Below are 13184 nucleotides of genomic sequence, written 5' to 3' on the forward strand. Positions count from 1 at the left end.
TAGTTTCAGAGGTAGAGTTTATTGATTCATCAGTTGCATATAACACCCACTGCTCATTACATCAAGTGCCCTCCTTAATGTCATAAACAGGCCAAATACATTGTCAGTACCCAACAAAAATATTAAATATTAGTACCTTTTCCTCGTTATCCTACTCCAAACTTCTGAACTGCTCATGAGTTAATAGACTGATAAACAATGTGTTAAGTGCTACATGTATGGAATAGATTATAAGGAAGCTGAAATGGGGTGTGCTCTCTCTTTAAGGGCAGGGGATGATTCCCAAATCTGACTTGATTGACTTGAAGAATGGGAATTCCATCATACAGCAGGAGGAGCAGGTTTGGGAACAGGAATGGGGGAAGTAAATTCAGGCTTTGAGTATGTTGCATGTATACCACATCTTGTGTGTGTGTGTGCACATGTGTATGCATGCTTAATTCTATCTGTAATCTATTTTGCACGTATATACATATTTTTGTATCTCTAAATATATGGGCCTAAGATATATTTATAAGATATATATGTATATGAAATATGTATATACTATATAAATAGTAAATGTAGGTATTCTTTGGGTACAAGTAATAACTGTTTTAAACTTAAAATTTGTTAGGAGAAGACTGGATTATCTCAAAGAATCCAAAGGCAGCTTCTGAGGCAGATTACAGTCGGACCTTAGAAGGGACTAGAACCAGAAACTAGAGGGCTATCAGGATTTCCGGGAGTCAGTTATCTGTATATCTCTATCTCTGGCTGCCTTTTTCCATCTCTCCTGTTCATACTTTTCTTTTTCTCCTTCCCCAACGCCATCTCCTCTCTGTATGAACTCTCATTTCTGCTTCTCTCAATGTGTCTGCTTCATTTTGCTATCTTTCTCTTTGTCGTTTGGCTTTCCCTTCTTGGATACTCATGTAGCCAAACTTGATGCCCTTACATGGCTCTAGTTTACACGTTATCAGTTCAAGCAAATTGTACAGCATGAATAAGATCTCAATCTGGCTTCTAAAACTTCTGGAGGAGAGCATCAGATTTATCCAGGTGTTTATTCCTGATGTGGTTAGCCATGGCCTAGGGACAGGGTCAGGTTGTGTATACAGGATTCCTGGGGGTTCCACTATCTCTTTCTCTCTACATCGGTACATCACCATACCAACTTGGGAATCATCATTTTCTAGGCATGGATGAGCTCACTAAGGGAGACTGTGTAGAGTGAGAAGTAAACTAAGAGTGGAACCATGGGGGCACAAAAATGTTGAAGGAATGGGTGGCTGATAAGGAGTTGGGAAGATTCATTGAAGGAGTGGACAGAGAGACAGGACAAGAACCAGAACTAGATAGGCTAGGAACTAAAAATTTCCAAGTGAGGAGGAGTATCTGATATCAAGGAGGGTGATTACTGTGAAGAATCCATTGACTCTGGTAATTAGAAGGTCATTACTGAAAGAAATTTTATTTTCTTTCCTAGGATGGTGCTGGTAGTAGTTGTTCTTGTTGTTTTTCCATTTTAAAAGAAACAAGGATATTTAAGGCAAAGGAGTCAATCTTTAATTATGGAACATCAATATGCAGGAGTGTATTATATTAGGTTAATACATCTAGCCTAATATAATGCCCCCTCCAAATCATTACAAAAGTTGCTTAAGGCCAATTTTACATAGTAATATGAATAAAATCGGGGTTGTTATCATGTATTGCCAGAGTCACAGGCTATAAGAATGAAGAGTTTGCTTTTTTGGCAGGCCTTTATTATTTCTAGGGTACTTACACATTTGCAAATTCCAGGAGGTAGGAGAAGAGGGATATGCTGGGCTTTTGTTTGATTATATTGTTTGTTCTGAGAGTATTTGTCTGTGGTAGAATGAACAAATTTTTAATAATGTGGAGTTCTAATACCCAGGAGTACTTAATGTTTTTTTGTTTTCAGTTCCCCTTCAACCTTGATATGACTTACAACATTCTGGAATTTGCTTAGGAACCTCATAAGTTCAGACTTGAACTATTCCCTTAGTTCACATAGCTATTTAGTTGTCTTTTATGCCTCCTGATAAATTTTTCTCTACAAGCCAGTGATGAAATTTGAACTTTACTTCCAAGGGAGTGTTTCTGTACTAGTCATCCATTATACTGATGTACTAGCCAAACATTGACTGACAGACGAATCTACAGAAAGCAATCCAAAAAGAAAAAATTAGGTCTCTCCTATAATATAAAAAGCTCATATTTTAAGAAATTATCTTACTAAAGCTATATCGTTTCCACCTTAAAAAGTGGAAATAGGGTGCCTGGGTGGCTCAGTCATTAAGCGTCTGCCTTCGGCTCAGGTCATGATCCCAGGGTTCTGGGATTGAGCCCCGCATCAGGCTCCCTGCTTGGCGGGAAACCTGCTTCTCCCTCTCCCTCTGCCCCTGCTCTTGTTCCCTCTCTCGCTGTCTCTCTCTCTCTCTCTCTCTCTCTGTCAAATAAATAAATAAAAATCTTAAAAAAAAAAAGTGGAAATAATACTATCTATCTCTTAAGGCTATTGAAAAAATCAAACTAATAGAAATTAAAGCACTTTGTAAATCATAAAATGCTATACAGTTCAATTAATTTTATCAACGTTGCTGTCTCTCATGCAATAGGAATTTTAGTGACCATTGGTATACATAAGTGTTCCCTGTCTTTGCAAGTACCATGGTTTATTTCTCTTGGTTTGCTTGAGAGGCCAAGAAGAAGTTGGCCTCTCATGCTTGAGGGACAGGGCAAAAGCGACTGCTGGTTTTTTGGGTGCTGAAAGTACAATGTTGTCCACAGCTTCTAATGTTTCTAACTTTTTTAAAAACAAATTCAAATTTGGTGTGCTTTTACTTTAAACGTGACCCAAGCCTCTGGAAATTTTCTGGATTTTTAATGAGTTCAGTTTTTGGCATATACTTTTGAGTATAGTATAAGACATAAAAAATATGGCTACCAAAGGAAACTTAGGTGTAATCTTCTCTGTGAATCGTTATGTTGGAAAAAGTGAAATTTATAGCTGACCTTGATTCAGCACTGAATTAGTCATCCCTTACTTATGCAGGATATTACATCAGGAATTCTTGGGTTTGTGTCCAGCCCTGAGCAGTCAACTTCCTGGACAATGAAGTCCCAGAATAGCTCTCCGTTTAACAGACATTTATTGAGCACCTACTGTGTGCCACGCATGGTGATAGTCACATCTCAGCATTGGTATTCAGGTATTTTCAATCAAATTTCAAATAAGATATAAATACTTGAATACTATTAGTAATGAAATATCCAGTCATTAGAAAAATGATACCTGAGTTAATGTGTGAATGTGATAAAATCAGACGAGGGACTTGATTTATGTTCAGAATCTTAGGGCTTTGGTGTTCTATTTCCATTTTTGTGGTGCTCTATGAAATGCCACACATAGAACATTTATTAATAGCTGGGTAAAATTATGGTTCTGGGAAATCTGCAACCACACATCTGTCTCTCGATCACTATACTTGTCTCTGAGCTCCTGAAGAGCAAGAATTATAACAACTCACATATAAGGACTTACAGTGTTCATCATAACAACTCCATAGCAACTATGAGAGGGTTTAGCAACTTATTCAAGACCACACAGCTAATAAGTGACAAAGTTCTTCAAAACCACCTCAGCATGACTTTACAATTAATGTTCTTTCCCACGATGCCATCCTATTCCCAGTCCCCAGCACAGTCATCTGGTTCTGTAGATATGCTATCAATGCTGGAATAAATAATGGATAACTTTCTTCTACCTTGCTTAGCCAGAGATTCCTTATTCTTTTTTAAAACAATTATTTTCCTTTTAGTTTTAAACTTCATTTGAAAATATTAAAACTGGCTTACACTATATTCTTAAATAAAATCCATTTCTGCCTTTTCTCCCTTACAGCCTTTCATCATGTTTCTGTTTACCCAAAGAAGGAGCTTCCTTTTTTCATCAATTTCACAGCAGGACTGTGTTCTTCTACAGCAATGATAGCTCTTCTCACACACCAGTTTCCTGAAATCATGGGTGTTTTTGCTAACGCTGTAAGTATGATCTCAAGGACTTGTGTAGAGTATTTGTAAAACACACAAGAAACCATCTCTGATCTGTTTGTGCTAAACCAGTTGTTCAGAAGATGTTTGTATAGTAAATTACAGGACTTGATTTGTAAAGCTGCTGCTCTAAATATGTCAAACATAAGTTTTTGCTGACTTGAGCTATGTTTTTGTTGCTTAAAAGTTTAAAAGAATACAATGGCATAACATGATAAAGTTGGTCTTTGTAGATCACTTTTGGTGGTAAACATAGCACTTGTTACTAGCTAAGGAATAACCCAACTCTTTTAAATGCTTTCTTTTTGGCACTAAAAAAAATTCCCTATTTGAGAAACAATTCCCTATTTGAGAAACAATTCCCTATTTCGATTTTTCCATTTAAATGAAATCATTAATGGTAAGGTTTGCTGATGGAGAATAAGTAGGTAAGATGGGACAGATGGAACATTTACCCTGGGTACAGAATGTGCTTCTTTACTCAAAGCTTCTCACTGTTGTATCTGCATGTTCTTCATTGACCTTCCCCAAGGTTGGGTGTAGAACCATGGATAGACCTTTATTTTCATTTTTATCCTTTAATTTGAACTACTTCCCCATTTCCTGAGCCAGGTCCAGCAGGTGCTTGAGGACTGATATTAGAGAGAATATCCCATGATTATTTACTCTTCTACACAAACATAGTAATTAATTAATTAACTGGCTCAAAGTAAAATTACCAACTTTAAGTTGCTAAGCCTTTAAAAAATGGGTCTTTCTTATACATCTTCACATTTTTACCAGGTAACAATAGTTCAAACCCAAAAGGAAAATGCTAATTCATTTTAGTCCCAAATCAAAAAGCATTGAGAACTGTAGCAGCACCAGCCCTTACTTGGCAATGTAATTTCTATATATGCCTCCGATCTAACTCCCTCTTGCCTCACAATTTCTTTTTCTGCCTTAAGAACAGTTTATTTTGTGCCTTAAAGATTCGTTGGTTTTCTTTTGGCACCAGGAGTAAAAGCACTGGTTTGCCTTTTTCCCTGAAGGTCAACTGTATAATGTGTTAAGTTGCCACTGGCGGTAGGCCTAGCAGTCTGAGACTGCACTTGATTCTGGGTCAGTCTTCAAGGAGAATGACTTTCCACTGTTGTTCAGGGAGTATAGATATTTGGGTTGGAAACTGACTGTTTCCTTTTAGTGTGAAAGGGAAGCGTAGTGATCATACCATAACTGTTGTTCGCGGTGGTGCTGACTGGGGAGTGAGTACATCTCAAACTGAGATGACCTTACTGTGTACTCTGGCATGGAAAAAAATTGACTGGAAAGGGAATCCCATCCATTTAACAACTGGAAAAATATATGCAGCTGTGTATTTGAGGTCACAGGCAAGCAGTGGGAGAGGTGGTCCTTGGGGTTCTCTTAGAGTATTGGAAAGAGGTAAAATCAAGTGAGGAGAGAGATTTAGAATCTGGAATCGATATGTAGCAATTGTTAGTAGTATACTTCCATGAGGTACTGGCTAAAATGAGTGCAGAGTGTATTCACTGTCTGCTCTATCCATCATTGGTAGTATGTAGCATCACTGAGACATGGCTGATGCACCAGAAGAGTCTTTAAGATTACATTGCACAAGCTCCTTAGCACTCCTCCAGCGGAGTCTGAGAATGAATAATTATACATTTTAAAGTGGAAGCTTCTTTTTTTAGACTAAAAGGTATTAATTTACTGTGATTCTAGTTAGTGAACAATAAACAGGCATTTATATACCATCCTTTGATATTTGTATAGTTGGTGGTATATAGTAAAAATGTGCCTCACAGCAGACTTTTATAGCCACATTTTATCCGGCGGCCTTTACATGTACATTTTTAGTTCCTAAAAGCTAACTCTTTACTCAAGGTACCTGGAGACCAATATTTGGCATGCCGCAGTACCAAGGGCAGGTTCCACTGAAGAATTTATGGAAAATGATTACATGCAGGCCATCTCCAGCTTATAAACACAATGTATAAATGACTCCCAGCCAGCCAGCCAGCAAGGGAGCTGGAGGCTCAAATTCTGCTTCTTCCCTGACTTAATGGTGTATGTAGTAGGAGCTTCACCATCACCCAGGAGCTTTTTAGAAAGGCAGAATCTCAGGCGCCACTCCAAACTTCCTGAATCTGCCTTTTAACAAGATCATCTATGTGCGTTTAAAACTTGAGAAACCCTGCTCTCGTCTCCCCGCAGTCGGAGGAATTTAGACGCCTGGATAGTGCCGCCTCTTCCAGGCAGAGAAGGGGCAGCATTAAAGAATGGCATGAGTGTAGGCTCTGGAGCCAGACTGCTTTCCTTTGAGTTCCAGCCCTGGCACTTACTGGCTGTGCAACTTCAGGTAAGTTCCTTAGCCATTTCTCCCCCTCATTGTAAAAGGGGAATAGTACTACCTCGTAGGCGTTTGTGAGGGTTAAAGGAGTTTAAAATATGACAGGTGTTTAGAACCATGTCTGTCCACAGGAGAAACTAGGGAAGTGTCACTCTTGTCACCACCCATCATTGTCATCATTATCACCAGAGTGCAGCTGTGATGAGAAATCCTAACCCCTTCACGTTGGGAGGAGCTGTGTCTTGAAAGTAAACTCAAAATGTATTTTCCCATAGAAATGGCAGTATAAATTGTGGCTAGGTATCATTTAAACAATACTGCTGGTACATTATGTGTATTTGTACCACCAAAAGTGGAGAAATGTTTCAGATTGTAGGCGCTGGCAAACTGCCTGGTAGAACATCAAGTATTGATAAATTGCAAACGGCCTATGTTAGGAGTTTCAATTACGTCAGGTATTTGATAGCCAAATAGAGTGGAAATCAATCTAGTAAGGCAAAGCAATTTCAGAAAATTTCCTAAATTTTTTCCATTGTTATCAGTCTCTTCCTCATCCAGCATATTTTTATATTAGCTCATATGCTAGAGTAAATTTAATTTGAATTTGTTAAAATACGTTTGTTACAAAAATTGCTTTTTTATGAAGCAAGGCACTAGGGATTTATGCTTTTTCATAATCTTCACTGTTCCTCAAATTGAGATAAATGGAAGGGTATGAACTAGAATGGCTAGTGATTTTAGTGCCCCATCTTTTCATGGTACAAAGCTGTGTGGAATAAGACTTTAGTTTCAGCAAGTTAGGACTTTCTTGATTTTTCTCCTGGCTGAGATGAAAACCACGTCTGACATTCGACATAGAGCAATAAAAAAAAAAAAAAAAAAAAAATTGCATAAATCCCTGGAGATGTGGAATGTGCTGATATCAGAGCTGATATTCTCCAAGGCCAGAATTCCTGAAAAAGGAAAAACTGCTTTTAAGTGGTAGGTCATTTTCTCACCTGCTTTGAAGCCTGCTGGGTTAAATATGAGAGTTCAAAGTAAGGGTAGCCAGCAAACCAAATGAACTGGAATCCGATTCTGCTTATCTGAAAGGAGCTTCTTTATTTAAGAGCAGCAATGCCCTCTCCTTAGAGAACCAATCTTCATCTAGCCTGGCCCCTTTCATTTCTCTCCTGCAAGAAAAGCTTTCTTCTTAGTAAGCCTTGGGAGGGCATTATCACAGCAGTGAACACTATAGATGGTCTTTGGGGGTTTCACTGACTTACTGATAAATTCAGGCTTGTGGCATGTGACTTTAGTACTTTGAATTCAGAAGTGTGTTTGCATACAAAAATCTCTAGTTGGGTTTTAATGAAACAAGCTAGATAGCCTTTGCAACCTGGCAGAAAAAGATGTTAATGAGTAAAGACAGGAATCAGAAAGATTCCCAAATAAATAGTTTGTTTCGCTAAAGCAAAACTTTGTTGAAATCCGTTTCACTGAACACACACTGTAGCTGTGCTGAGGTGGGAATGGGCCCTGTTTCCACATATTTTTACTAATCTTTATGTGGGAAAATGTGGTTGGACATGCCAGTGATGAATTTCTGAGCAACTCATAATTGGCTGGCTCCACTGTAACTAGGGCCTAACAATCTGCTTGATTAATTCTTTAAGGACTACATTAGCCAAGTTGTATGATTTCCAAAGATATAGAAAGTCAGATGTTATGCTAACAAAAGACCTTTCTCCAGAATGTCCCACTGGGATTTCTGCAGCCCCTTCCCAAAAATAATTAACATTTTTCTCCCCAAATTACATTTTAAAAAATAATAAGCAGAAATAAATGCCAAGTGTGTTTTACTGAATAGTGATCAAAACTTTTGAGGTTTGTACACTATTCTCATCATTTTTTTCAGGGCAAAGAGCGTCTTCATACCTAGGGGAGTTGATAGATAATTATAACTTTATATTGATATAGACCAGTAGAAAAAATGTATTATTTCTAAAGGTTCCTAATTTTCCATTGTCATAACCAGTGACATGAAATCTGTTCATAGGTGAAAGTGATTTTTTTTATATTCTCCATCTGATTTCATTCATGCTAAAAACCTATGATAATTGTATCACTCTTTATTAAATACACAGGGCCACATCAGAAATTCAACCAACAAGTAAAACAAGTTTCTTCACTTTGTTTGAAAATGGATTACTTTTCAAAGCTGTGAGGCTTCTTTGGTTCCTAGGAACTGACATAGTTTTTAAAACATTTTGAATTGTACCCAAGCTTATATCCCCATAAAATACTGTCCTGTAGTCATGCTCTTCCCACAGCAATATATCTGACGTATTTCCCAGAGATTATACTGATAATTAAAAGGAGCCCGTGTGTGAAAGGTCAAAACATTTTAAATGTTCACATTTTTGTTCCCTTGTTAGTGCCACTGAATTCAGTCTTTATTTGGGCAGTCTAGCATATTCCAATTTTCATTTTCTTAATCAATTGGGATATTTCTAGCAAAAGAAAAGATGTTCTCTGCTTCCATCAAGGGCATTCCTCGTGCTTCATTCTCATTGTTTTCCTTTAAAAAGAACCAGACTGAGAAGTTTGTGATATTGCTGTTGTTCTTCTTTATCCATATTTTCTGAGTACTAAACTCTTCTTTTCAAAGCGGGGGGGGAAAAAAGTAAAAGTTAAGACAGTGTACTTTTTAACACATGTTTATACCCCTTCCCCAGGGTTTCCTTCAGTTTTGAAGTTTGTGGAAAACACCCTCTTTCCCTATTAACATGCCTGTCAAGTATGAAGTTCACCAAAGCTTTCCTTTCCTGAATTTATTTGGCAGTATATTTAATCATCCTTTCCCCCTCAAAGCAGATGTCTCAGTGCCAAAGTTTAGGACATCCTGTCGCTAACTGCTACTGATATATTGATTGCTTAATCATTAGCACTTGGGGCAAATGGACTGCATAGCAGTTTTCAGAAGAGTGGTGCTTAGATATTGTTGTCAATTGCTTACTCTAACCCCGTTACATGAGTGATACTAGAATTCACATTAGGAAACCTACTGATTTTTCTTTTAGAAAACATCTTTGTTTTTTGCAGACCCCGCAAAGTCCTCTAAATGGAGAGAATAATGGGATACAGAATAAAATTATAATCTTGAGGAATAGTTTTTATTGGCTTCTTTCTTGAGTCAAACTTTGCTCTTTCTCCCACCAATCAAATTTCTAATGCTCAAGAGAACTAAATTTGTATGACTATTTAATATATTATGATTCTAAACCAGGAGTAATTTAGATTTCAGTTAGTTATTATCTTTGTTCTTAAGAGTGTATATTTAGACTTTCATTTATTCTTACTCGAGCCATTCGAGGACAGATTGTGGTTTTCCAGTGTTTTAGATGGGCAAGTTTGAGTCATTCAAGTAAAGTGATTTGCTTGAAATCACACAATAGGTAGCCCTTTAGTCATGATATATATGCTTGGTTTCAATAAAATGTCAGTTCACAACTTAGGCCAAAACAAGTACAAAAGAATATATTTCAAACAAAATATAGTGAGGCCGAAGGGATATAGAATGATGGAGTGGTGATAGTAAAGTGGTTTTGCTAGAGAAGTCTTCCTACAGGAGATGAATTTGGAGAAGAGTTTTAAATGAAAAGGCCAATATGGATTTTCAGAAGGACGCTTAGGTTGCAGAAATGCTTTCTACGAAAACAAAAACATCAGTAGACACACTGCCTGGAGAACTCTTCACTCTTCACAACATAAGCCTATTTGATGAACTCTGATGCTTTAAAATAAAGAATGTCCATTTACTTTTTTTCTTTCAAGTTGGTTCACTTTAATTTCATTCCTTTTCTTGCTAGTAAGCCCCTTAAGAACGAAGAACACTGGTCCCTTCCATCCACACTCATACAACGGTATAAAAAACTTCAGCCTGTCTAACTCTCTGAAATGTACAGTAATATGAAAGAAGCAGCAGGCACTGCTTTGTAATGATTCAGAGGGAATTTGATCGACTCTCTGAAATGGTAAAAAAAAAAGAAAACGAAACTTTTAATATAAAGTACAAACGTATACCCCATGTTTCAGTATCATTCTTCTTTCAAAATCAGAGGGTAAATTTGTGAAGGATTATCTGGGGAACTTTAACTGAACAGGATAAACTTTGGTCTAAAATACAATGTGTGCGTATCTTCTGGCTAACATGGGAATTTTAGGTAGCAGATGTACTCCTAGTAGTTGTATCAGTAGGTAGGAAACGTAGGTGTGTTTCTTAATGCTGATGAGGCCTTGATACAAGATTGGCTATTGATAGTATTCTTTCTGAATCTGAGGAAAAATAAAATTTTCTGTCTTATTTTTGTAATGACATTAAGATTGTCTTACGTCCATCTCTAACAGGCAGCTTCAGGAAAAGAAATTACTTGGGCTTCAGATGCTGCTCAACAAAATTAAGAGAACTGATATTCAGAGAAATCAGACCACATAATCACCCTCTCATCTCATCCTATAATTTCATGCATTCTGAAAATGAAACGTATATGTATTCTTCAAAGTGTTGGAAAGGGCTCTATTCTTATTGAGCACTTGTAAATTACAAGGAGGATATATATATATATATATATATATATATATATATATAGAGAGAGAGAGAGAGAGAGAGAGAGAGAGAAAGAGAGAGAGAGAGAGAGAAGCAGTTTGGGGAAGAATTCAGAAGGGAGCATATTCTCACAGCCTTTGTTAGGAACGTGCCCGCTCTTGTTTTCGTCTATTCAAGATGCCGGAGTCCCACTTTCTTTGTGAAGCCAGAGTTCAAGCTTTGACTCCCAGGTAGCTGCAGCTTTACAATTAAACTTTAATCCCTTAGTGTTTGTTAGACTCCTATCTAGAGTGTAGCTGCAACTATTCTTGGCGGGTAAATACATTGCTGTGTTTCCTGCAGTCACAGTGAGATAGAAGAATGTTCTCTGGCTGGGGTGTGGGTGAAGGCACTTTACTAATCTTATGCATAATTCATCCTTGGTTGCTGGGGTACTCAGATTTGAAACTTTGCCCTCTGATAAAATTCAGCTGAATTTTTTATTTACTTGACTCTGATCCCTTTGGATGTAGCCCTTATTGGGAGCCTGGGGATTCTAATTCAATTAAGCCCTAGCTGTGTAGACTTTTCTTATTAATTTGCTCTTGGTGTATTTTAGCTATTGTTCAGACTGCCGTAAACAACAACAGCAACAACAGCTGTGCTAAAGAACACGCAGTGCAGAGGCCTGGGGACCCTGAAAAGATTTCTTCTTTCAGTATTAGCTGATTGACTGGAAGGACTCCAATAGGGCTTGTCTTAGTTTGTTTTCAAAGTGTAGTTTATAAAGAGCCTCCGCATTTAAAACTATGTGAACTCTTGTTCTATAGCGTGCCACAGTATGGTAATGATGATTCTGTAATGTACTCCACGTTTTCACCACTCGTATTCATTATATTAAGATGTTACTACCGATGGATCTGTTCCTTCCTTCCTTCAATGAGCAGGTATGTGTTGGGCCCCTCTATGGAGTATGAGGTACAGAGTGTGTCCACAGGTAACTCGTAGTCTAGCAGCAGGGGGTTTGAGAGGGGCAAGGGATGTGTTAGTATAAGACAGAAGCTGCTGCCACAGCAGTAGATTAGCTCACCCTTGCATGTTTATTCATTTGACTGGACGTGACTGAGGAGTTATTTTCACGTGCCTCACATAAGATATAGTGACCTAAAAAGTCATTTTAGACTCAGAGAGGACTTTCCCTTTTGGAACACTGTTTAGTTAGGAGCTCCTTCAGTCACACAAGGAAGGTAGAAAGAGGAGCCTCTATTCTCTTTCAAACATGAGGCATGTAGGACTTTCATCTTAACACTTAACTGAGCAAGTACATGTTTTTATAAACAGTGGCATTCCTTATGTCTATCTGAATAGTTTAAACTTCATCGAAAAGTGAAGCGTTCCACAATTCAGAATTTAAATAAGAAATATCTCGCCTCAGATTCACATAGTAGCTGCCATAAGACAAAAGCCTCTCACGCTCCTACATTTTCATCATCCTTGTTTGTGTCCTCTCATTTCTAATAATGACAGATTGATAAGAGGTAAGGGCCATTCTGGTTTGGAGATTGAAACAGCACGATGTCATTGTGAAGCAGAATGGGGTAGCAAGAGTTAGGACTAAAATTACTTGGGTCTGTGGTCATGTTAGAGAGACGGGAAGGAGCCACTCAGAATTCCCCAGAGCCAACTGTTAATGTCAAAGCTGCATCCTGCAGTCACTGATTCTGAAAACCGGCACAAATGTTAATTTTTAAAAAAATAATAAAAAGACACTGGGGTAGGCACTGAAATAAGGTTCCTTTTCCTTCTCTCCCAAGCTGAATTTTGCCGATCAATTCTGCATCCTGGACAACTCTACCTTTTTATAGGGGGGACCACCAAGATTTTCTAAGGAACTACAAAATATTTCCAATCTTTACTGGCCCAATCAGGTTTATGTGCTAACTGGATCATTGGGGATATGACCTTGGAATACATATTTCAAAATAGGCACAGAACCTGTCCTTGGGGAGCTTATACTAATTGGGCATGTCATCAATAACTGTGGTAAAATGATGGAAGTTTATGGCCCAAGACCGTACGAGGGAGTCAAAGAGTATGCTGATTTAACTCGGTGTGGCAGCAGAAGAAAGGAAGTGGGGTAATTTGAACAATGACTTGGAGGCAGAAGACTGCAGATGAGGCTTTGGAATTTACTGGTGATTGTTAGTT

At 37.9% G+C, this 13184-nt stretch overlaps 1 protein-coding gene across 9 annotated transcripts in view; it reads left to right on the plus strand.

Annotated features, from left to right (window-relative positions):
- The window catches only part of ST7L (suppression of tumorigenicity 7 like), a 125404-nt gene that overhangs the window by 105390 nt on the left and 6830 nt on the right, over nucleotides 1-13184 (plus strand). For 4 of the 9 annotated variants that reach the window (XM_073896132.1, XM_073896135.1, XM_073896133.1 and 1 more), the window contains 2 exons: nucleotides 3911-4050; nucleotides 6274-6397. In XM_073896132.1, coding sequence (XP_073752233.1) covers nucleotides 3911-4050; nucleotides 6274-6381 — 248 coding nt within the window. In that variant the 3' untranslated portion in view covers nucleotides 6382-6397. Of the gene's footprint in view, nucleotides 1-3910; nucleotides 4051-5943; nucleotides 6242-6273; nucleotides 11576-11595; nucleotides 13181-13184 lie in introns of those variants that run through there. The other 5 variants (XM_073896128.1, XM_073896127.1, XM_073896131.1 and 2 more) reach the window with 5 other exon arrangements.

Source organism: Callorhinus ursinus, unplaced genomic scaffold (assembly GCF_003265705.2).
Source record: "Callorhinus ursinus isolate GAN/ISIS: 27379988/994484 unplaced genomic scaffold, GSC_fseal_2.0 scaffold9, whole genome shotgun sequence".
Lineage (NCBI taxonomy): Eukaryota > Metazoa > Chordata > Mammalia > Carnivora > Otariidae > Callorhinus > Callorhinus ursinus.